This window comes from Ambystoma mexicanum, chromosome 12, assembly GCF_040938575.1.
Source record: "Ambystoma mexicanum isolate Mex_15411 chromosome 12, UKY_AmexF1_1, whole genome shotgun sequence".
NCBI lineage: Eukaryota > Metazoa > Chordata > Amphibia > Caudata > Ambystomatidae > Ambystoma > Ambystoma mexicanum.
Window position 1 is genome coordinate 400,057,092 of NC_090936.1, and position 18,271 is coordinate 400,075,362.

The window sequence follows — 18,271 nt, forward strand, 5'->3', positions numbered from 1 at the left end:
TATGGAAACAGCCTGACCTAAATGCCTTACAGCGTAACCAACAAAAAGCTTATCGTCCACTCTGACCCAGGACATCTGTGAGAGATAGAAACTCAAAGCTCTCCTAGGATCCAACCTATGGAGCCTCTCCTCTTCCTTACCAGGATGCGGAGGCGGATAGAGCGCCAGAAGAACAACCTCCTGGCTTAAATGAAATTCCGACACAACCTTCGGCAGAAGAGAAGGACGAACCCCAAGGACAACCCTGTCCTTATGGAACACCGTGAAAGGTGGCTTGGCGGAGAGTGCCTGCAACTAACTCACTCTGCGTGCGGAAGTAACCGCAACCAAAAATACAGTCTTAAAGGACAACAGTCTCAGCAGGCAAGAATGTAAGAGCTCAAACGGAGCTCCCATTAGGAACTTTAGAACCAAATTCAAATCCCATCCCAGCACCTGGAAAGGTGACGGAGGAAACACATTAGTTAGCCCTTTTAGAAACTAAGAAATCAAAGGGATCTTAAAATAAGAACATTCCTCAGACGAGCGCTTAAATATGGACAGCGCCGCCAGGTACCCCTTTTATGGTACCTCCTTGCAGGCCCTTGTGGGCTAAAGAAAGCAAAAATGACAAAACCAAAAGGAATAGAACATTGAAAAGGATCCACATTCTGGACCCTGCACCAGTCGCAGAACTACCTCCAACGGCAACGGCACAGGGATTTTGTTGCGGGCCTTCTGGCCGAAAGCAACACCTCCATGTTTTCAGGGAGGTCCCAATCCTTATACCCCAGCCTTTCAGATACCAAGCATGAAGGCTGAGAGACTTGACTTCTAGTTGGAGAACTCAACCCACCCTCCCGTGAGCAGATCGTCTCTGTAGTGAAGACGACGTGGAGGGCAGATGGACTTGTCTAGAAGGTCTGGGTACCACTATCTGCTGGCCCATGCCGGAGCAATGAGTATCATCCGGGAACCAAACCTCTTATCTCTGCAACTCTTGCATCACTGCAGAATGACCGGACCTGGAGGCAATGCGTACAGCAGTGGGAAGGACCACTCCACCACAAACACGTCCCCTAAGGCTCCTCTTGGAGGAAATTCCCGAGAACAGAAGCTTTTACACTTTCGGTTGACACTGGTGGCGAAGAGATCCACTTGTGGGGTTCCCCAAAGGGCGAAGATCTCCAACTGAACTTCCCGAGTCAGCTCGCACTCGAGAGACCGTGCTCTGCCTGCTCAGAGCGTCCACCACCGCGTTTGTCTCTGGCTAGATGAACTGCAGAGATCGAAATTTCCTGCTGGATGGCCCAGAACCAGAGCTGCATCGCCTCGCTGCACAATGGGAGTGACCCTGCCCCCCCTTTTTGTTGAGGTAGTGCATGGCCACTGTATTGTCCGTCATAATCGGGACATTCTTCTCCCGCACAGATGACAGAAAAGCCTTCAGGGCTAGCCTGACAGCCCGCAGCTCTAACAGATTGATGTGGAGTCTGGACTCCGACAGAGACCAATGGCCGCTGATCGTCAACTCGTTGGCATGAGCTCACCACCCCGTGAGGGATGCGTCCGTCACGATCATCACTCCGGCCACGGTTGCCAAAACAGAGCCCCCTTCAACAAATTTCCTTCAACGGCCCACCACAGAAGGTCCTGGGCGACTGAGGGTGGAATCTGAACGGGATCTGACATCCTGCCCGAAGAACTGCGACCACTGCATCTTGAGAGCACACTGCAGAGATCTCATCTGCAGCCTGGCCTCTGGCACCAGGAAAAGACAGGATACCATGAGGCCAAGCAACCTCAAGAACTCGAACGCCGGGAGACTCTGGGCATGTTCAAACTTGTTTACCATCTGCAGAATGTGATGAGCCCTCACCTGGGGATGTGAACACAGCCCCAGGGACATGTCGAGCACTGCTCCGATGTACTGGAGCCGCTGGGTAGTTGTCACATGAGACTTCTTTAAGTTGAGGGAGAAGCCCAGCTTGTGAAGGGAGTGGCAAGTGATGTACAGATCATCCAGGACTTGCTCGGGAGAGCATGCCCCGATCAACCAATCATCCAGGTAGGGGTAGACGTGAATCCCCCTTTTTTGAGATGCGCTGCCACCACCACCATCAGCTTGGTGAAGACCCTCGGGGCAGAGGTCAATCCAAACGGCAGGACCCGAAACTGAAAATGCGATTCGCCAACCGCAAACCTCAGGTACTTCCTGTGCTTGGGATGAATCGGCACACAAAAGTAAACATCTTTGAGGTCGAGAGACACCAACCAATCCTGAATTTGAAGGGCCTGGAGGACTTGAGAAAGAGTAAACATCTTGAACTTGTCCACCCTGAGGAGTTTGTTCAAACCACGCGAGTCCATGATGGCTCTCAATCCTCCGGCTTTTTTCAGGATCAAAAAATATGGGGAATATCATTCCTTGTTCCTCTCCGCTACAGGCACCAGTTCTATGGCACCTTTCTCCAGCAGGGATAGGATTTCCTGCACAAGGAGTGGATCCGGACGCTTCAAAGAGATTCCCCAGTGGATTGTCGTGAGGCCTCTGCCGGAAAGGAAGACAGTAGCTGTGGACTATGATCTCCAGAACCCACACATTTGAAGTAATGGCACGCCATTCTGCAAGATGCTGCGCCAGTCTTCCCCCCCCAACCGGCGAACCATGGGACATTGCCTCATGACTGAGCCGACACGGCTGCGGCAGTGCCTGGGGCAAAGAGGCAACTGCCCGAGCAGTTTTGGCACCTAGAGTACCTTGTTTTCCACCGCTGGTACTCCTATGTTGGCCCCTTTGACTGGCAGCTCCTCTCGATCTACCAAAGGAAGAGTAGTATCAAAAGTAACCTCCCCTCCATTGCTGTCCCCTAGGACGAAAAGGCAGAAGTTGACGTACTGCAGCGCTCAAAGACTTTGCTGCAGCTTTGGAGGTCTGCATCCTCTCAAGGCTTTTGTCAGCCTTGCTGCCAAAAAGATGGACACCATCAAAAGGGCATGTTGAGAAGCTGGGACTGTATATCAGGAGAAAACCCAGACTTCTGCAACCACGCAAACTTGTGCCTCAAGGTGCTCACAGGCATTGGATCGGCTGACGCAGTCTGCCACGTCCAGACCCGACTGAACGGATCCACACATGGCATCCTTGCCATCTTGAACGAGGGCTAGAAAACAATCCTGTTCCTCCCCTTCAGGAATATGTTCAGCTGCCAAAGAGAAACAATTCCACAGAGTGTGAGTGAATCTTGCCAAGGCACAAAATGAGTTGGCTGCCTTTAAAGCCATACCCCCAGATGAAAATACTTTCTTCGCCTAACCATCAAAGCGCTCGCCGTCCCCATCAGGAGGGATGGTATGGTACATAGCCTGCTTCGCTGGGGCCGTAGCCACCTCCACCACCAAACTCTCCGGAGTGGGGTGCGTAGACAAGTAGCAGGGGTCACCACTGGCTGGACGGTATTTTTTCGGCAGCAACTTATTCACTGCCGGGAGACTCTCCGGAGCAGTCCAAGCCACTGCCACCCTCCTTTGTAAAGCCATATGAAATGGCAAAGCCTGGTCAGTGGGTGGACCTTGGTCCAGGATGTCTGTCAGATCATCCTGCAGAAAATCCACAGGTGGAGCAGACCACCCCAGGTACTCAGTCACCCTCGACATGAGACGCCTGTACGAGGACTCTGCATGTGTACCGGGCTCAGACCTGCCAAACTCAACCTCCGGAGAGGTGTCCAGACCACTGGCGTCATGTAAGGACTGACGCAGGTCTTCCATTTGGCTGTGACCAGACAACAGGTCATCAGGAACCTCAGGAAGCACCACCCCCTCCTCATCTGACCCTTCTTCCACCTCTGAAATGTAGTCCAAAGGCTGGAATAAATCAAGCCTGGGAGGATGACCAGAGAAGGGCTCAAAGACCGGCCTCACTGACTTACTGAGGGGCCTTTCTCTGAGTTTCCACAGCCCTCCGGGGCACCTCTGGTAAATTATCCTCAAAAGACGTCGAGCGTGTTGACGTCGACCGAGGCGCCGACTATTTCGACAACGGCTTTGAGGCCGGAGCCCCGAGAGGGTCCTTAGATGGCCTTGGCGCCGATGACTTCCTCAGAGCCGAAGCCTCGAGAGAGTCCCTCAACAGACATGGTGCCGATGGCGTTGGTGCCTTCTTAGAAGGCAACATAGGCTCCGACGAGGACGAGGACCTGGCACGGCTATGGCGATCAACCTTGTCCGATTAAAACCTCGACGACTCCCGATGATCGCAACGACCGCCTGAGCCCAAAGGCGTGTGAGCGGTGGCTCTAGCTCATTCCTTGCCAGCTTCTCTCGAAGGCGCAAATGGAACGGTGCCCTGCGATTCGAAAATCGCCATCATCTCCTTGCGGAATGCGTCCCATTCCGCCGGCGATGAATGCTTGGTGGGACAAGCTACCTGCCTTCTGGCGGAGTCCTCTGACGGGGAAGGCGACCAGTAACGGTGCTTCCGAGAATGCCTAGAAGAGGCAGAGGAATAGCAGGAACCACTCAGAACCCCTGGACTTACGCCGACACGTAGAGTCGCCCCTGAAAGTCGGTCGAAAGTCCAGCAGATTTCGGTTTATGGTTTTAGATACCCTACATAATGTTAACTACTTCTTCCGCTCCTGCAAGGCCTTCGAAGTCGGGGACTGGCAGTCATCGCAGATGGCGTGGGGGTCCGTGATGGACATTTTGGAACCGCAGTCCTGACACTTTTTGAAGTCCGGCTTTGGGGTAGAAGAAGACATCTCAAACTTTCACAACGAAGTAGAACAATCGAGCGCGCAGAGATTCCGAAGCGAACACGTTAGCGGAAAACATGAACTGAGGCTACGGGCATCATGCATCCTAGATATAACATCTGGTGACGTCACCCGTTGACGGAGGCCCTCAAGGTAGCGTATCGACATCGACGCAGGACGCCTACATTTTCCGAAGCTGCACAGATGTGGTAATTACTGTCAAAGAAGTGGAATACGTCGGAGGACACAATCCCCTCGAAATAATATACAGCTTATTCTTTTTAAAACGGTCTCAATTAGACTTTTCCGGATTAATGTAGAGGCAATGTTCAGAACAATTAGACTATCTCTTTGCATATTACTTAGTAAGACTGGATTGTAATGGTGTAAATCTGATGACACGCATCACAAGCATCATTTGAGACTCTGCCGCCATGTTTCAAATTGAATGGGATTTCACAAACGGATCTGGGTAGAGAAACAGGTCAAAATAATTCAAAGATGCCAACAATTTGTTAAGTCAACTTACCAAGTGCAACTACCTTTGGAATTTGAGCTCTAACTCTGGCTGGGGTCACCACGGGAGAATTTTCTGTAGAAGGGTCTGCGGGATACAAACATTCTTAATATCACAAATACAATTTCTTCACACAATCACAAAGGTTTAGGAGTAAACATTGTTTAAAACAGTCAATGTGGACAATGGAATGTCTGATTTGGAACCGCAATCTTCTTTGAAAAGGTTCTATGACCATAGTGGATGTCTCAATTCTATTTCCCCAATTCCTAGTTTTATCATTTTTTGTAAATAAGCAATTAGAACGTGGCAGTCTGCGAGAAAAGAGGGGAGGAATGAATTTTGATTTGGGCAATTTTGCAGAATGTTCCTAAAACTCTTTATTTTGTGCATTTGTGTAGTGCCCAAACGTATTGTGGTGCTTGTACATAGTAGTTCATACTGCCTCTGCATACCTTCCTACTAACAGCTCATAAGCATGTCTTTGAAGTTGGTGCGCAACATTGAAGCCCAAATGGCAACCCAATCATGAAATGTACACTGTAGTCTGTTGCACTAATTCAGACTGACCTAGGGCAATCGATGCCTGCATAAATTCCCAGGCACCTCCGGCTTCGACTGAAAAGGACACCCCCTACCTGGACAACCACGATTTGCCATTTATTTCAACCATATTTTCCCATAGTTTTAGGTGTGCACTCCCAACCAAATCAAATTCTTTAATGTGATACAGAATGAAAATAAATTCAAACTTAACACATACAATTTTTACATTTTCAAATTACAAAACATTATACTCAATACAAGGATATACATAAACCTGCAAATAAAATCATATGCATAACATTAAAAACTATAACTAAAAAGAACCATTACATAGAGTGCGTGAACAGCTAAATTCCCTCTCCATTGAGGAACTCTGTTTTCATGTGCTCCTCAGTCTTGGGATGATTCCACCCCACCCTTTTGGCCAAATTCCACTTGTTGCCAGATGTTATATAGTGCAATGAATAAGTGCATGTTGCTGGTATTGGTGCAATAAATCCAAAAAGACATATCACGTATTGTTGCACAATCATGTACAAAGTCACCCAAATGACGAAGAATTGTCTCTCTCAATGTCTGGCATCCCGTGAGAAGGTGTCTAGCTGTTTCAAGACAATCTGGGGATTTGCAGAGACGACATATACGCTTGTCCACAGGGATTTTCTCCCAAGCCCCTCTACAATACAAGGTAGGTAATTGCTCTAATCTAAACAGGATGATGAAGCGTCAAAGTTTCCTGGAGGGGCAGAGAGATAAGCAAGCTTGAGGCTTCATGAAATTATACAGACGATATTTGACAAAGTGATATGTCTTGAGATTACTTATATGGGCGAAATTCTCTAGCCAATCCCATCTGTCTACTTTTTTACCTAATGAATGTAAGGTTTCCTTTGTGACCATAGTCCCTCTATGTATCCAACCAATGTCAATGAAAAATGTAACCATGTTATTGAGGGGTGAGGTAGAATATTTTTTGGTCACCTCCTGGTGGATCACGGATAGAAGGGGGTTGGTAGAGTCACTTATCTTAAGGTGAAAGCCAGCTCTTTTCCTCAGAACCATAGCCTTAAAGGAGGGAAGGCCCAGTTCTAATCTAATCAGTGCCATTGGTACCCCCGGGGATAACCCCAAGATTTGTCTCCAGAACTTGCCCTCCAGCACTTGTAACCACCCTAGATCCATATTATGTAGTGATTCGAGACCATATACAATCATGGGTGCAAACACTTGAATATAAAGATGACGCGTCCCCCACAAGGTGAAACCGCCCTGCTTATTTGTAAATGAGGAGATAAGTGAGGGGACTTGCATTGCTCTTGTGATTCGCCCCTGTCTACAGACTGAGTAATCGCCTAGGGGCTCAATGTCAACTCTTAAATAGCGGTAGGATGGAGCGTAGGGTATGGAGTTACCATGCACCATCAGATTCACACGAGTTGCTCTTTTTCTCGTGAATCTTAATACTTTTGTCTTGTCCAGGTTGATCGTTAGGCCATTAATTCTGGCATAGTCCCAGAGAGAAGTAGCAGAACGCCTTAAACCAGCTATGGTGTTATCAAAGACAACAAAATCGCCCGCATATGCCAATACTGTGCATGATACTTCCCCAACTTTGAGGGCAATTGTCGACCTCAGCCAGGGCTGCCGGGATGTCGTACATGTAAAGGTTGTAAATAAGGGGTGCTGTGACGCATCCCTGCTTTACCCCACTGTCTTGAGTCACCTTTCGAGTTAAATTTCCTTCCTGATTTAATCTAAGGCACACCGTAGTATTGTGATGGAGTAGTTTTAAATAATATAACAAGCCTGTCGGGCATCCCAATTTCTCTAGCTTGGTCCATAGTCTCCCTCGGGGGATGGAATCAAATGCGGCCTTAAAGTCGATGTATAAAGCTTACAACGGGGGCTGACCCTTGCTAAGTGCCCGTGTACGAAGTATATCCATAAACAAAAGGTTATGTGAGGTGGAAAAATCCCGCCTAAACCCGCATTGAAATCTGCTGAGTATTTTGGAATTGTCTACCCATTTCTGCTGCTCACCAAGTAACAGTGAGGCAAATAGCTTACCAGAGATATCTAACATGGATAAAAGCCTGTAATTATTAGGATCCAAACGGCTACCTTTTTTAAATACAGGAATAAGAATGGCAGTTTGCCATGAGCGGGGGATTACCCCCTGCTCTAATATTTTATTGAAAAGGAAAACAAGTCGGCCCAAAATAGAGGATGGCTCTTCATCACTATATTGGCTAACCTGTTAGGTCCAGGGGATCTGGAGGACTTGAGGGCAACTATTTTGTTCAATATTGCCTCTGCTGAGATGTCAAAAGGTAACTGAGAAGGAGCCTTCACCCGATGGCTAATAAAGGTTTCTATACCTCCTGAGTTCCGGTCTGATAGGAACTTTTCCCATGCCTCCTTACTTATTGGGTTAACTAAGGGGCCTTTAGCCTTCTCTCTGTTCTCATTAAGGAGAGACCAAATGCCGCGAGAATTTCTAGTGCAGATCGTTTGTACTAGCTTCTGATACCTGGCGTTTTTTTTCAGTGCTCTTAATGTTCTTGATGTCTGCTCTGTATCGATTTTTGATTTTCCTTAGTTTCTCACGGTATAAGGCTCCAGGTAAGTTCATCAGTTTCAGACCTCGAATAGCCGCTCTTAGTATCCCTAATTTCCCTGTTAAACGGGGGTATGCACCCCCTATCTTTAACATATGTCCCTTATTGGTCGTATCATGCTGGCCTGAGAATTTAGATATCCAATCCTCAATCTCATTTATCGACATGTGTTCGAACTCAAAGAAATCTAGGGATGCAGTAGATTTAAGTGCTTCCGTAGCGGAGCTTATATTTCTCTTGGACCATACAATTCTGGATCCTGCACAGTTGGTTTGGATACTGCCTATATTAGGAGGTACAGATGTAGGAATAGGGATGCATAGAGTGCACTGTAGCGACGCATGGTCGCTCCATTCGTTGTGCTTCACGGCCATGTCAGTCACTCTTGTCTGCAGCTCGGGGCACATAAATATATAGTCTAACGTGCTAGTGGAAGCGCTGTTAGACCAAGTGTGTTTCCCCGGCCGATCTCCCCTGGTACGGCCGTTAATCATAGCCATGTCCCAAGCTCCAAACAATTGTAGCCAGCCTAGCCCTTCAGCTTCCCCTCTTTCCGTGGGTCATTACACACCTAGTGCTAAGGTCAGGATTAGAGGATATGAGTATTTCATCCGTCATATGGCAGTTAAAATCGCCCATGACCATCACAGCCACATTTCCATCTCTCAGCCACCAGGAAGACAACAGGTCCTGAATCGCCTCCTGTAACGAATCACAAATCAATTCTTCTGGGGGGTTATAAAGATTGATTACTAAATACCTTCCCAGACCTCTTTCATCGTGTAATTCGACTTCTACTGCCAGGAGCTGCTCCTCAGCTTTACACTGTATCTTACGAGACGTAATCGAATTCATTACCCCAGTTAGTAGCCCCCCTTAGGGACGACCCGTACTGCCACGTTTAGCCACCGCTTGATGTATAACAAAGCCGTCAGGTAATAGTGGGTCGAGAGACCATGTCTCTTGGAGACAGATACAGCTCTGTTGTGACAGTAGGTCTGCAGAACCCTCAGATCTCAGAAGGTAGGAAAAGCCTCTGCAGTTCCAAGAGAGTACTGATAAGCATCAGTGGTTCTTTAGCATTTGTGGGATGGATTCTAGCAGTGATTTCAGGGCTTGCTGTATTTCAGCCAGAGAAGGGTTATTCCCCCCCCCCCACTAAGTACAGTATCAACCGGAACTGAAGGCATAATATCTTCTGGTTTAGGCAAGGGGCCCTTCTCCATAGGGTCCACATCAATCTCAATGTCCACTGCCATCAAATCCTCTTTGTAATTCCCAATTAAATGCGCCATAGTCGGGAAGGTACAATGTATGGCCGAGACATTGGGATTAGGGCAGCCAAGTGGTTCAATGAAAAGAAAGTCCTCAGATTTTAAAACACGCAATTGAGGTATGTGATGTAGTCTAGCGAGCAGCTCTGAGCGTGCTAACCAGGGATTTTTGCCGCTTGGGTATATGTTCTTAATGAAGCAGGTGCGATTAGTAGTTGCATCATTCACTGCTCTCTTCTGATCCAGTGATGGTGACTCCCCAGGTTCCCCTGACGCCTGTGTCTCGGGAACATACTCCGGCTGTGTATATATGCTGGTTTCCTGATCAGGCTCTTCACACAGCACAGATGCTTCATTATCGTCCACTTCAGTTGCCTTCTCTTCAGGTATCAGCCAATCTAACAGAGGGCCCTTTGCCCTAGCCGCCCGTTGAGCTGCTCTCACCATTCTTTTCCTGGCCTTTTTAGACCGTGTCTCTGGTACTAATTTAGGTCCCAATATAGGAGATTGGGCACCTGTTGCCACTGGCTTATTCTTCAGTGCCTTTTTTGCCAATCTGCGCTGTTTGCGTGTTAGGGGGGACTGGGGACTGTGCTCCTGCTCCCGTTCATCCACCTCCTCAGGAGGTACCTCAATTATGCTGTTGCTATTGGGTGCATGTGGCCCCTCGTTCTCTTCCATCTCCACTTCCTGCTCGTTGATCACATCTGCTGTGAGTAGTGCAGCTGACAGATTCATTTCGGCCTCTTCCCGAGGAAGACCTTTGGAGCCTAAAGCCATAGTAATAGAGTTGGTATTAGCCAGAATACGTCCCGACATCTGTAAAAGTATCTTGAGGGCAAATTGCAGGGCCACCACTGACGATTGGAGCTCAGTTATCTTTGATGAGCTAGGGTGTAGGTCGATGTTATCTTCCGTTACGTTGTCTGGATCGTCCTCCATCGACGTCATTACTAAGTTAGGAGATGCAGACAATCGTCCGCTCCTTTCCGGCGCGTGGTCTTCCCCTGTGACATTCATGCTACTATCTTTAGTAGGCGTTATGCCACTGTTTGGCCTCATAGGAGTTTGTGTCTGCATCCCTCTCTATATGTAGTTGAAGGGAGTTGTTATCTATATCATCGAAATTAGAGGTGTTTAAGGAGATGCCATCATTATGTATCGGTGCTGTCATATCCTCGTTTACTGTAGAGTTGATGGCAGGGGGAGGATTCACCGGGAAAAACTCAGTTCTAGCCCCTTGCACCACCGGTAGGGCATTTTTAGAGTTCTTTTTAGATTTTCCCCCTTTCTTTGGGCACTCTTTGGATTCCTTAATGGGTGGGCACTTATTTTTGCGTAGATTGTATATCGAGTGAGGGGCTCTTCTGCCCCGCTGCATGTCTGTTATAGCTCACTTCGCTTCCCAGACTAGAGATAGAGAGGGCTGATATTTACGTGGTGAGATGGTTCCCCTCGTTCCACGCTGGGAGGCAAAATTGATTTCCCGCCTTTTCCTGTGGGCCCCCCTTGTCGATCAACCAGGGGGCTATAAAACCCGTCTCTCGGGCGGGGGCCCTCAGTCGCTGGGTAATAATGGCAGGTTCCCCTTCTTACCAGGTACAACTCTGGGTAGGGTATGTTTATTCTCAACTCCTCTGCACCGCTTATAGGTGCCTCACCGTCTCCTCTGAACCCAGCCCCCCCCCCTCCTATCAAGGGGAGAGGTCAGACAGGGTAGAGGAACCAACGTCTACCCCCCTCAAACTCTGGGGGGGTGCTGGAGGCACCTCACCACCTCTTTCAGGAAGGCTCCTTTTAGTAAGGGGGCCAATCACCCAGGGCCACCCCTGGCTTAGTGTCAATACCAGTGGGGCCGTGGGAACCAAACACCACTGGAGCTTCGGGGGCCGCCACGCCGTGTCATGCGGTATTTAGCACAATTCCGGAGCAGATCCGGAACACGGAGCGGCGCGGTTAGGCTCTCACCTGTAACCTTGCCTGTGCTTTTCCTTACGATCGGGGCCTCTCCTCCTTCCTATCCTTCTCCAGCACTTTTCCCCCCCCGCGTTGTCCTCACTGCCTCGCCCGGACACTCGAGCGAAACGGGATGCTGGATTCGAGGAAAGGACCCTCCTACGCGTCAAGCCGCACCTCCGTGTCAAGCCGCACCTCCGACAAACGTACTTCCCTCAGAGGCCGCCTCCGACACACCAACCAAAACTACACATTCACTAGACAAAGCGCAGACACTGCTCCCAGGGAACAGCCACTTTTGATTGCCATGACACCAGTTTGTTACCTGCTTGTTCAATGTTCGCATGTGATTCAATGGTCAGTAGGTCTTCTGAATCCAAGCTTAGATGCCACAGAGGTGCACGTCATTATCTGACAAGGTCCTAGATGCAAAATACTGAAAAAATAGGCCTGCAGCATAGCATTGTGGATGTTTTTGTATAGCCTCCCAGAAATTAACAGGTCACACATTGTAGAGCTTTCTAGAGGAGTAGGGTAACATCGAGACAAGCAGTGGCGTGTGCCACTTTATTCTCCCCAACCTCGCACTTGCCTCCCTGACCACAATGATATCCAAGAACAAAGACCAGTAAAGTTCAATAAATCCCATAAAATGCAATTTTCAGAGGCAGTCCTATTATTTCATATGCTTATCAGAAGTCCATTATTGGAGAGCGCAGAGCTAGGATGACCTTAGATCACATGGTGGAATCGGTCTGGACCCATTAAACCTGAATTAATAGAGTCTCAAATAGGACAGCCTACAAACTTTAGAGAAAATGCAAGTAGTATTAAAACACCTTTCGTTTAGTAACATGTATTCAGTCTGTGACGTTGTAATTTTATTTTAAAGTCTACCATTACAGAGCACGGATTTGAAGAGCCAGCCCATTGAAAATGCGGCAGAGTAAACAAAAAGCTGATCGTAAGTAGGATTTGGAAGTTATGCCAATATACTCTTATACTGTGCCAAGTCCCTGCCATAGTTTCGTAGTGCCTAGGATTGCCTCCCCAAATCCCTATCTGCTGGATAAGGAACATGATCAAGGGAAATCTAAGCGAATGGAAGGTTTGGTCTCAGTAGAATTCATCGAATTGTTTCGGTCGAATTTGGGCGCAAAAATGTGGGGGTGGATAATCGTGAATAATATAGGCGCAGTCGGGGAGAGGTGTGGCCAAATTTAACAAAAAACAGAAGACGAAAAAAACTACCAAATCACCTACAACCAAATAAGTGCGATAGAAAAGCAGGAAATAGATTCAACAAAAAGGAGAGGATGCAGTGGAAGGCTTTGCAATCACATCTGTGTAGGTCAGTCCTGTTAGGAGGACCCTAGCTGTTCAAAAGAAAAGGAGGCGTCCTTAAGTGTTGCGATAATTGGGTTGTTTCTTCTAGGTAGATTCAGAGACTTGCAAGTTAGTACAAAATGTAACGTTGGATGACTGCTGCTCGAGAGCATGTTTGTGGGATGCTGCATGTTTGGGGGCTTGTTTCCCCAGGTCTCTTTTTGCTGTATCCTAGGTCAATCTACAGAATACCAATTCTGGCAATGCTAAGCACGAGGCAATAGTGCCTTAATCAATGTGTTTAAACAGTGAATGTTCTTAACAAATAAAGGAAATAAGTGGTCCAACAAATACTGTATAATTGAAAAGCCAGATTTTAGAAAGTTTAAGAGTTTGGTCTGTGTCAAATCGTGGTAGACTATTTTAGTCCATGGTGAGACAATGTGGTACCTTACTTGGGAGTAGGTTAAGTAGAATCATAAATACCCACCTAAAGTGAGAAGATATCCAGAGTTCCCGATGCTGGCTGTATTTATTAGACTGAACGGTGGGCGCGGAAGTACGACAGAGGGTATGTGGGGTTGGAAGGGCCAGTCTCTCCACTTCTGTATGCAGTGAAATTCTGGCACCATTGTGTGCAAAGAGAATGCAAGTGTGACTTTGGTTCCGGGCACTCAGGCTTTTAACCTTCCACAGGCCCACAGTGTCATTGTGAGCGTGGTGTCTATTGAAAACATGCACAAGGGAACAATTGTACATTCCTTCTGAACCAACTGGAACCATGGAGCTACTTTCTAAAAGGCAATGTTTGGACAAGCAAATAGTGACCCAGGTTACAGCTTGGCAATACTCCGTGACGAGGGAAAACCAGGAACAATGATTTTGTTCCATCTAGGTACACTACTGCCAGGTTATGTGTAGGCAGAAAATAGAGCCGAAAAGATCTATATGGAACAATTAATGTGCTCCTGTCAGCAGAGATAAAGACCACTGGCCACCACTTAAGAGTGGAAGAGAATTGACTTAACAAAAGTTTACAAGCACTTTCCTTAATGCTCCAAAAACAGGGCAGACCGCCATATGCAAACTATCTGTATATGCCTTAAAAAAATAACCCTGGACAACTACAAGAATTATTAGGAGATCTGAATATTGCACGGTTCCAAATGCTACTTTGTATGAAGGAGCAACTCCAACATTTTGAGGGAAAAGTGAAACTTGCATTGCACTGCAATAGCAGGCCAGAGAGAAACCAGACATTTACTAATCTTTATCAGCAGGGCTTAGCAATAGCCACCACAAAGGCGGATGGACTGCATGCAGTACAACCATCAACAAGATCAACACAATGCCATGCCTTTGTGGCATAAAGAAAAATCTGAGCAAAGCAACACAACCTGCACCAAGGAAACAGAAAATGTAAATGGAATAGATGAAAAAACGACTGTATACACACCACAAATGAACATGCACTGCAATGGGGCACCTGTGACCTGTATTAGGCATGGTCTTTCAAATTTTAGGAATTAGATAATTGTCTCTTGCTCCATGCCCCTTGGCGCTTTCGTCCCCATGTGGAATGATGGGTTTTGGGTGGCTTAATTCACACATCAATGTTTGGTGGTTTTTCGGTCTGGTTAGAAAGCTCCAACTCCATGAACGGTTGCCTATTCATCTTACAGTGATTCTGGTCACTCAGCTGCTCTTAGTGCTTTCCATTTGTCAGATTGGCTTTGGGTTGTTCCCTTCATTGGTGGAATGGTATGCTACTTTCATAGTTATACAGCTCGAATGCCATTTGAATTTATAGTGCACTTGCGCCAAAGTGCTGAACAATTGTTAAAATACAAAAAATATATGAAACCATGGAAATTGGATGACTAATCAAATTATGGTGAAGAGGAATGTAAGAAAGCTTTGTGATGTGAGCAGAACTAAGTAGAAGATAGAAACAGTTGCTCCTGGTAATAACTTCCATACTCCTAGTCCACAGACCCTTTCCTCCATAGTCGTAGGAGTCGGTGCAAGGGGTCAGCAGTAGAGTACAAAGCACTCAAAGAATCATTCTGCTTTAAATAAATGTGTTGCCCTGAAAGGTGTGTGTGTGTAGATCGCTCTGATGACCCCCACCAACCAGCAACAGTCGATTGGAAAAGGGCAAACGGGGGAGCAGGTTGCAGCCTTGCTAGTGATGCAACCGTGGCTCTAACCGCATATGCGTATAAGTCCTTGGAAACAATTTTCTTTTGAAGTTGGCAAGCTTCCACAATGCAAGATGATCCAGCATCAGATTGTCACTTTGAAAGATCCTGGCCATTTACCACCAAACTTTACAGGCTGATTTTCTAAAATCCAGAAGGGCCCATGTAAAGGGTAGGCGAGCGCCTCACGTTCACAGAGTGCAAGGTTCCTTCACCCTCAGTCTGAGAAGAAAAAAGTAGGAAAAAGGACTTCTAGATTTATGTGAAAAGACTATTTTCTGCAAAAACAAATGAGGGAGACTTCTGAGAAACCATGTAAGGCTACGAGGCTGACCGTGTAAATTTCACTAATCTTCTGGCAGATGTGATGGCTACCAACAAAGCAGCGTTCTTAGAAACGAATTTAATTTCTTCTGAAGCCATTGGTTTGAACAGCTTATGAGCTACATTAAGGTCTCACGAAGAATGATGCCCATTTACCGGTGGATGCAAATGGAAGGCTGCGCTAGAAGGTCTTCTGTTAATGGGAGTATCTGAGACATGGTTGTTGAGAGCCTAAATATACACCAATTGCTGATAAGTAGGACCTACATAATTGATTCCTGACCGATGACGTCAAGTGGGACAGGACCGGGAAAATATTGTCCAAAAAAGCATTAGATAGTTCTAAGGAATATTCAAAGCATCTAGTTGCAAAGGTGAGTCCACTTCCTTTTATACACACTCCTTTTATTGGCAGCCAAAGTGACAGATTCTGTTCAGATAAACCTAGGTTTCCACAAGCCATTTCTTCAGGTACCAGTCTGTTAAGCTCAGCGATAGAATAGGGATGCAACATGTTAGGAAGATCCTGTGATAATCGGGTGGCAACAAGCGGCAAACCCTCAAAAAGTAATGTGATCCCAGGATATCTGAAGAAGGATATCTGAAGACTGTCTCCCAGAGCCAAGGTCCTGTCCCTAAAAGGTTTGCGGTTTTGCAGTAGCTAAAAAGTCCACTTGAGGATATGGCCATCTAGGAAAATCATCTGAACCACCGAGGTCTTGAGCTTTCTCTCTTGGCTGGAGAGAGATAGGTGATTGAACTGGCCTGCCAATGCAGCAAATTTCCCACCTAAAATAATTGCTTGGAGAGAAACCTCTTGACAACTGGCCCACTCCCAGAATTGAATAGCTAACCAGTACAGGTGGGGAGGGGAGACCAGGTTCTCACCTACTTGCCGGCGTAAAGCATGGCAGTCATGTGGTTGGTAGTTTTAGGATGGTAATTTCAGAGCCTTAACAGCAAAAATCTCCCGAAAAAGTTTATGCAACTCCTTTTGTTTAGGAGACCAAAGAGCTTGAGTCTGAAAATGCCCAAACCTGTGAGAGACAAGCCTAAAGGAGGAAGCTTCTGGAAAGTTACTCCAACCAGCAAGGTGCTCTCGTCACGCGACCAAACCAAGTCAGACTTCAGAGCCAGAGGAAATAAAATCCTTGTAGACTGTCTCCCGACCACATGAAGTTGAGGTGCAGTTGCAGGCACCTCAACTTGAGGGAGCAAAATTGACAATGAAGCAGTCATACGTCCTAGCAAATGTTGGACCTATGAATCGGAGGTCTCTTGACAACTTAGGAAATGTTAAGTCCTGAAGCTTCCTCCTTGTGGGCCAATCTCTCCCTATGCTAGAGTCCCATCGGGAGCCTATGAAATGGATTTCCTGAGTGGTGCATAAGCCAGATTTATTCTGGATGCTGGCTAGACCCAAGCTGAACAGGTCAAGTAATAGTTGAAGCAATGTATTCAACTGGTGAAAGGCCTTTGCTTAGACGAGTCAGTCATCAAGTTATGGATACATGTTGGTCCTTTGAGTTCAGAAGAGGGCTGCCACTGGACTCATTCACTTCTTAAAAACTAGACCAAAGGGAAGAACCCGGTACTGAAATAGAAAATTCCCCAGTGAGAATCTCAGGAATTTGTGTGTTGCGTGAATGGTAATGTGTAGATGAGTCTTTCATCTATCCACAGCGCACAATCTCCCTGGCAAAGGGCACTCCGGATTTGCGCTGGTGTAACCATCTTGAATTTGTCAAAGAGGAGGGAGCGATTAATAAAATAAAAGTCTAAGACTGTCCTTAGGGCTACCTGGTTCTTTTTCTACAGAGTAAGAAGCGTGAGAAAACCTGCTTCTGCTTTTTAGAGCAGGGACTTCCTCAATCACATTTATTTGCAGAAGATTGAAAATCCGGGCTGGCCGAATACAAAGATGTTAACACAAAGGTAGCTAACTTAGCATAATGACAGAGATGAGACAGCCTTATGATGCTGAAACCTAATCACAAAAGGAAACTACCATCTCTAAATCATGGAGACGCAATAGGAATAAGCTCATCGTCTAACAAGGATACCAACCAATCCCAAAACTACGAAAAACCTCACTGCTCCTCACACATTCTAAACACAACCAAACCTCTTAAAACTGCAGCAACCTGCACACACTTCACCACAATGCAATAAACACCACACCACACAGTTCTGCAAGCAACAGCACACCACAGACCCGGAACCCAATAACTCACCAATCTGCTCGGCTAACAGTGTTAACCGAGCCAAAGCTGCCAACAGTACTTCACAGCTCCCTTGCTCTTCTCCAAACTTTAACTTAACATGCCTAACATCCCCCACTTCCCCTTTGTTTCAGATCCGCCAGAGTGCCAGGGGACCACTCCGGTGGTGATAGTGCATGGTACAAATATCCTTTAACATTAACAGGCCCCGTCACCCTCTTCCTCCAATTAGGATTGGTCATTTATAGCACGCTTAATACCCAGAGGTTTCTAAGCATGTCAGAATGGGCTGCTCTCTCCTCTCTATCCTCCTCCTCCCAGCTTGCTTCTCCTCCTTGGGGATTTCAACATCCACCTGGACTCCCCAGACTCCTCTGGGCTCTCCTGCAAACCATGCAACTATTTCCCTCTACATTCTACCCTCTAGTCCAACTAACTGGCTGCCACATCTTGCATGCTCTCATCTCTTCAGGCATCCCTTTCTAATCCTCATACTCTTTTCCTGGACTGACCACTTGCTTCTCTCCTCTCCCTTGCAACTTCCTGTCCCT

General features: G+C 46.9%; 1 protein-coding gene across 1 annotated transcript in view; it reads right to left on the reverse strand.

Annotated features, from left to right (window-relative positions):
• The window catches only part of OVCH1 (ovochymase 1), a 1,424,491-nt gene that overhangs the window by 531,389 nt on the left and 874,831 nt on the right, over positions 1-18,271 (reverse strand). The window contains exon 16 of the mRNA XM_069628530.1: positions 5,266-5,340. Coding sequence (XP_069484631.1) covers positions 5,266-5,340 — 75 coding nt within the window. The remainder of the gene's footprint in view (positions 1-5,265; positions 5,341-18,271) is intronic.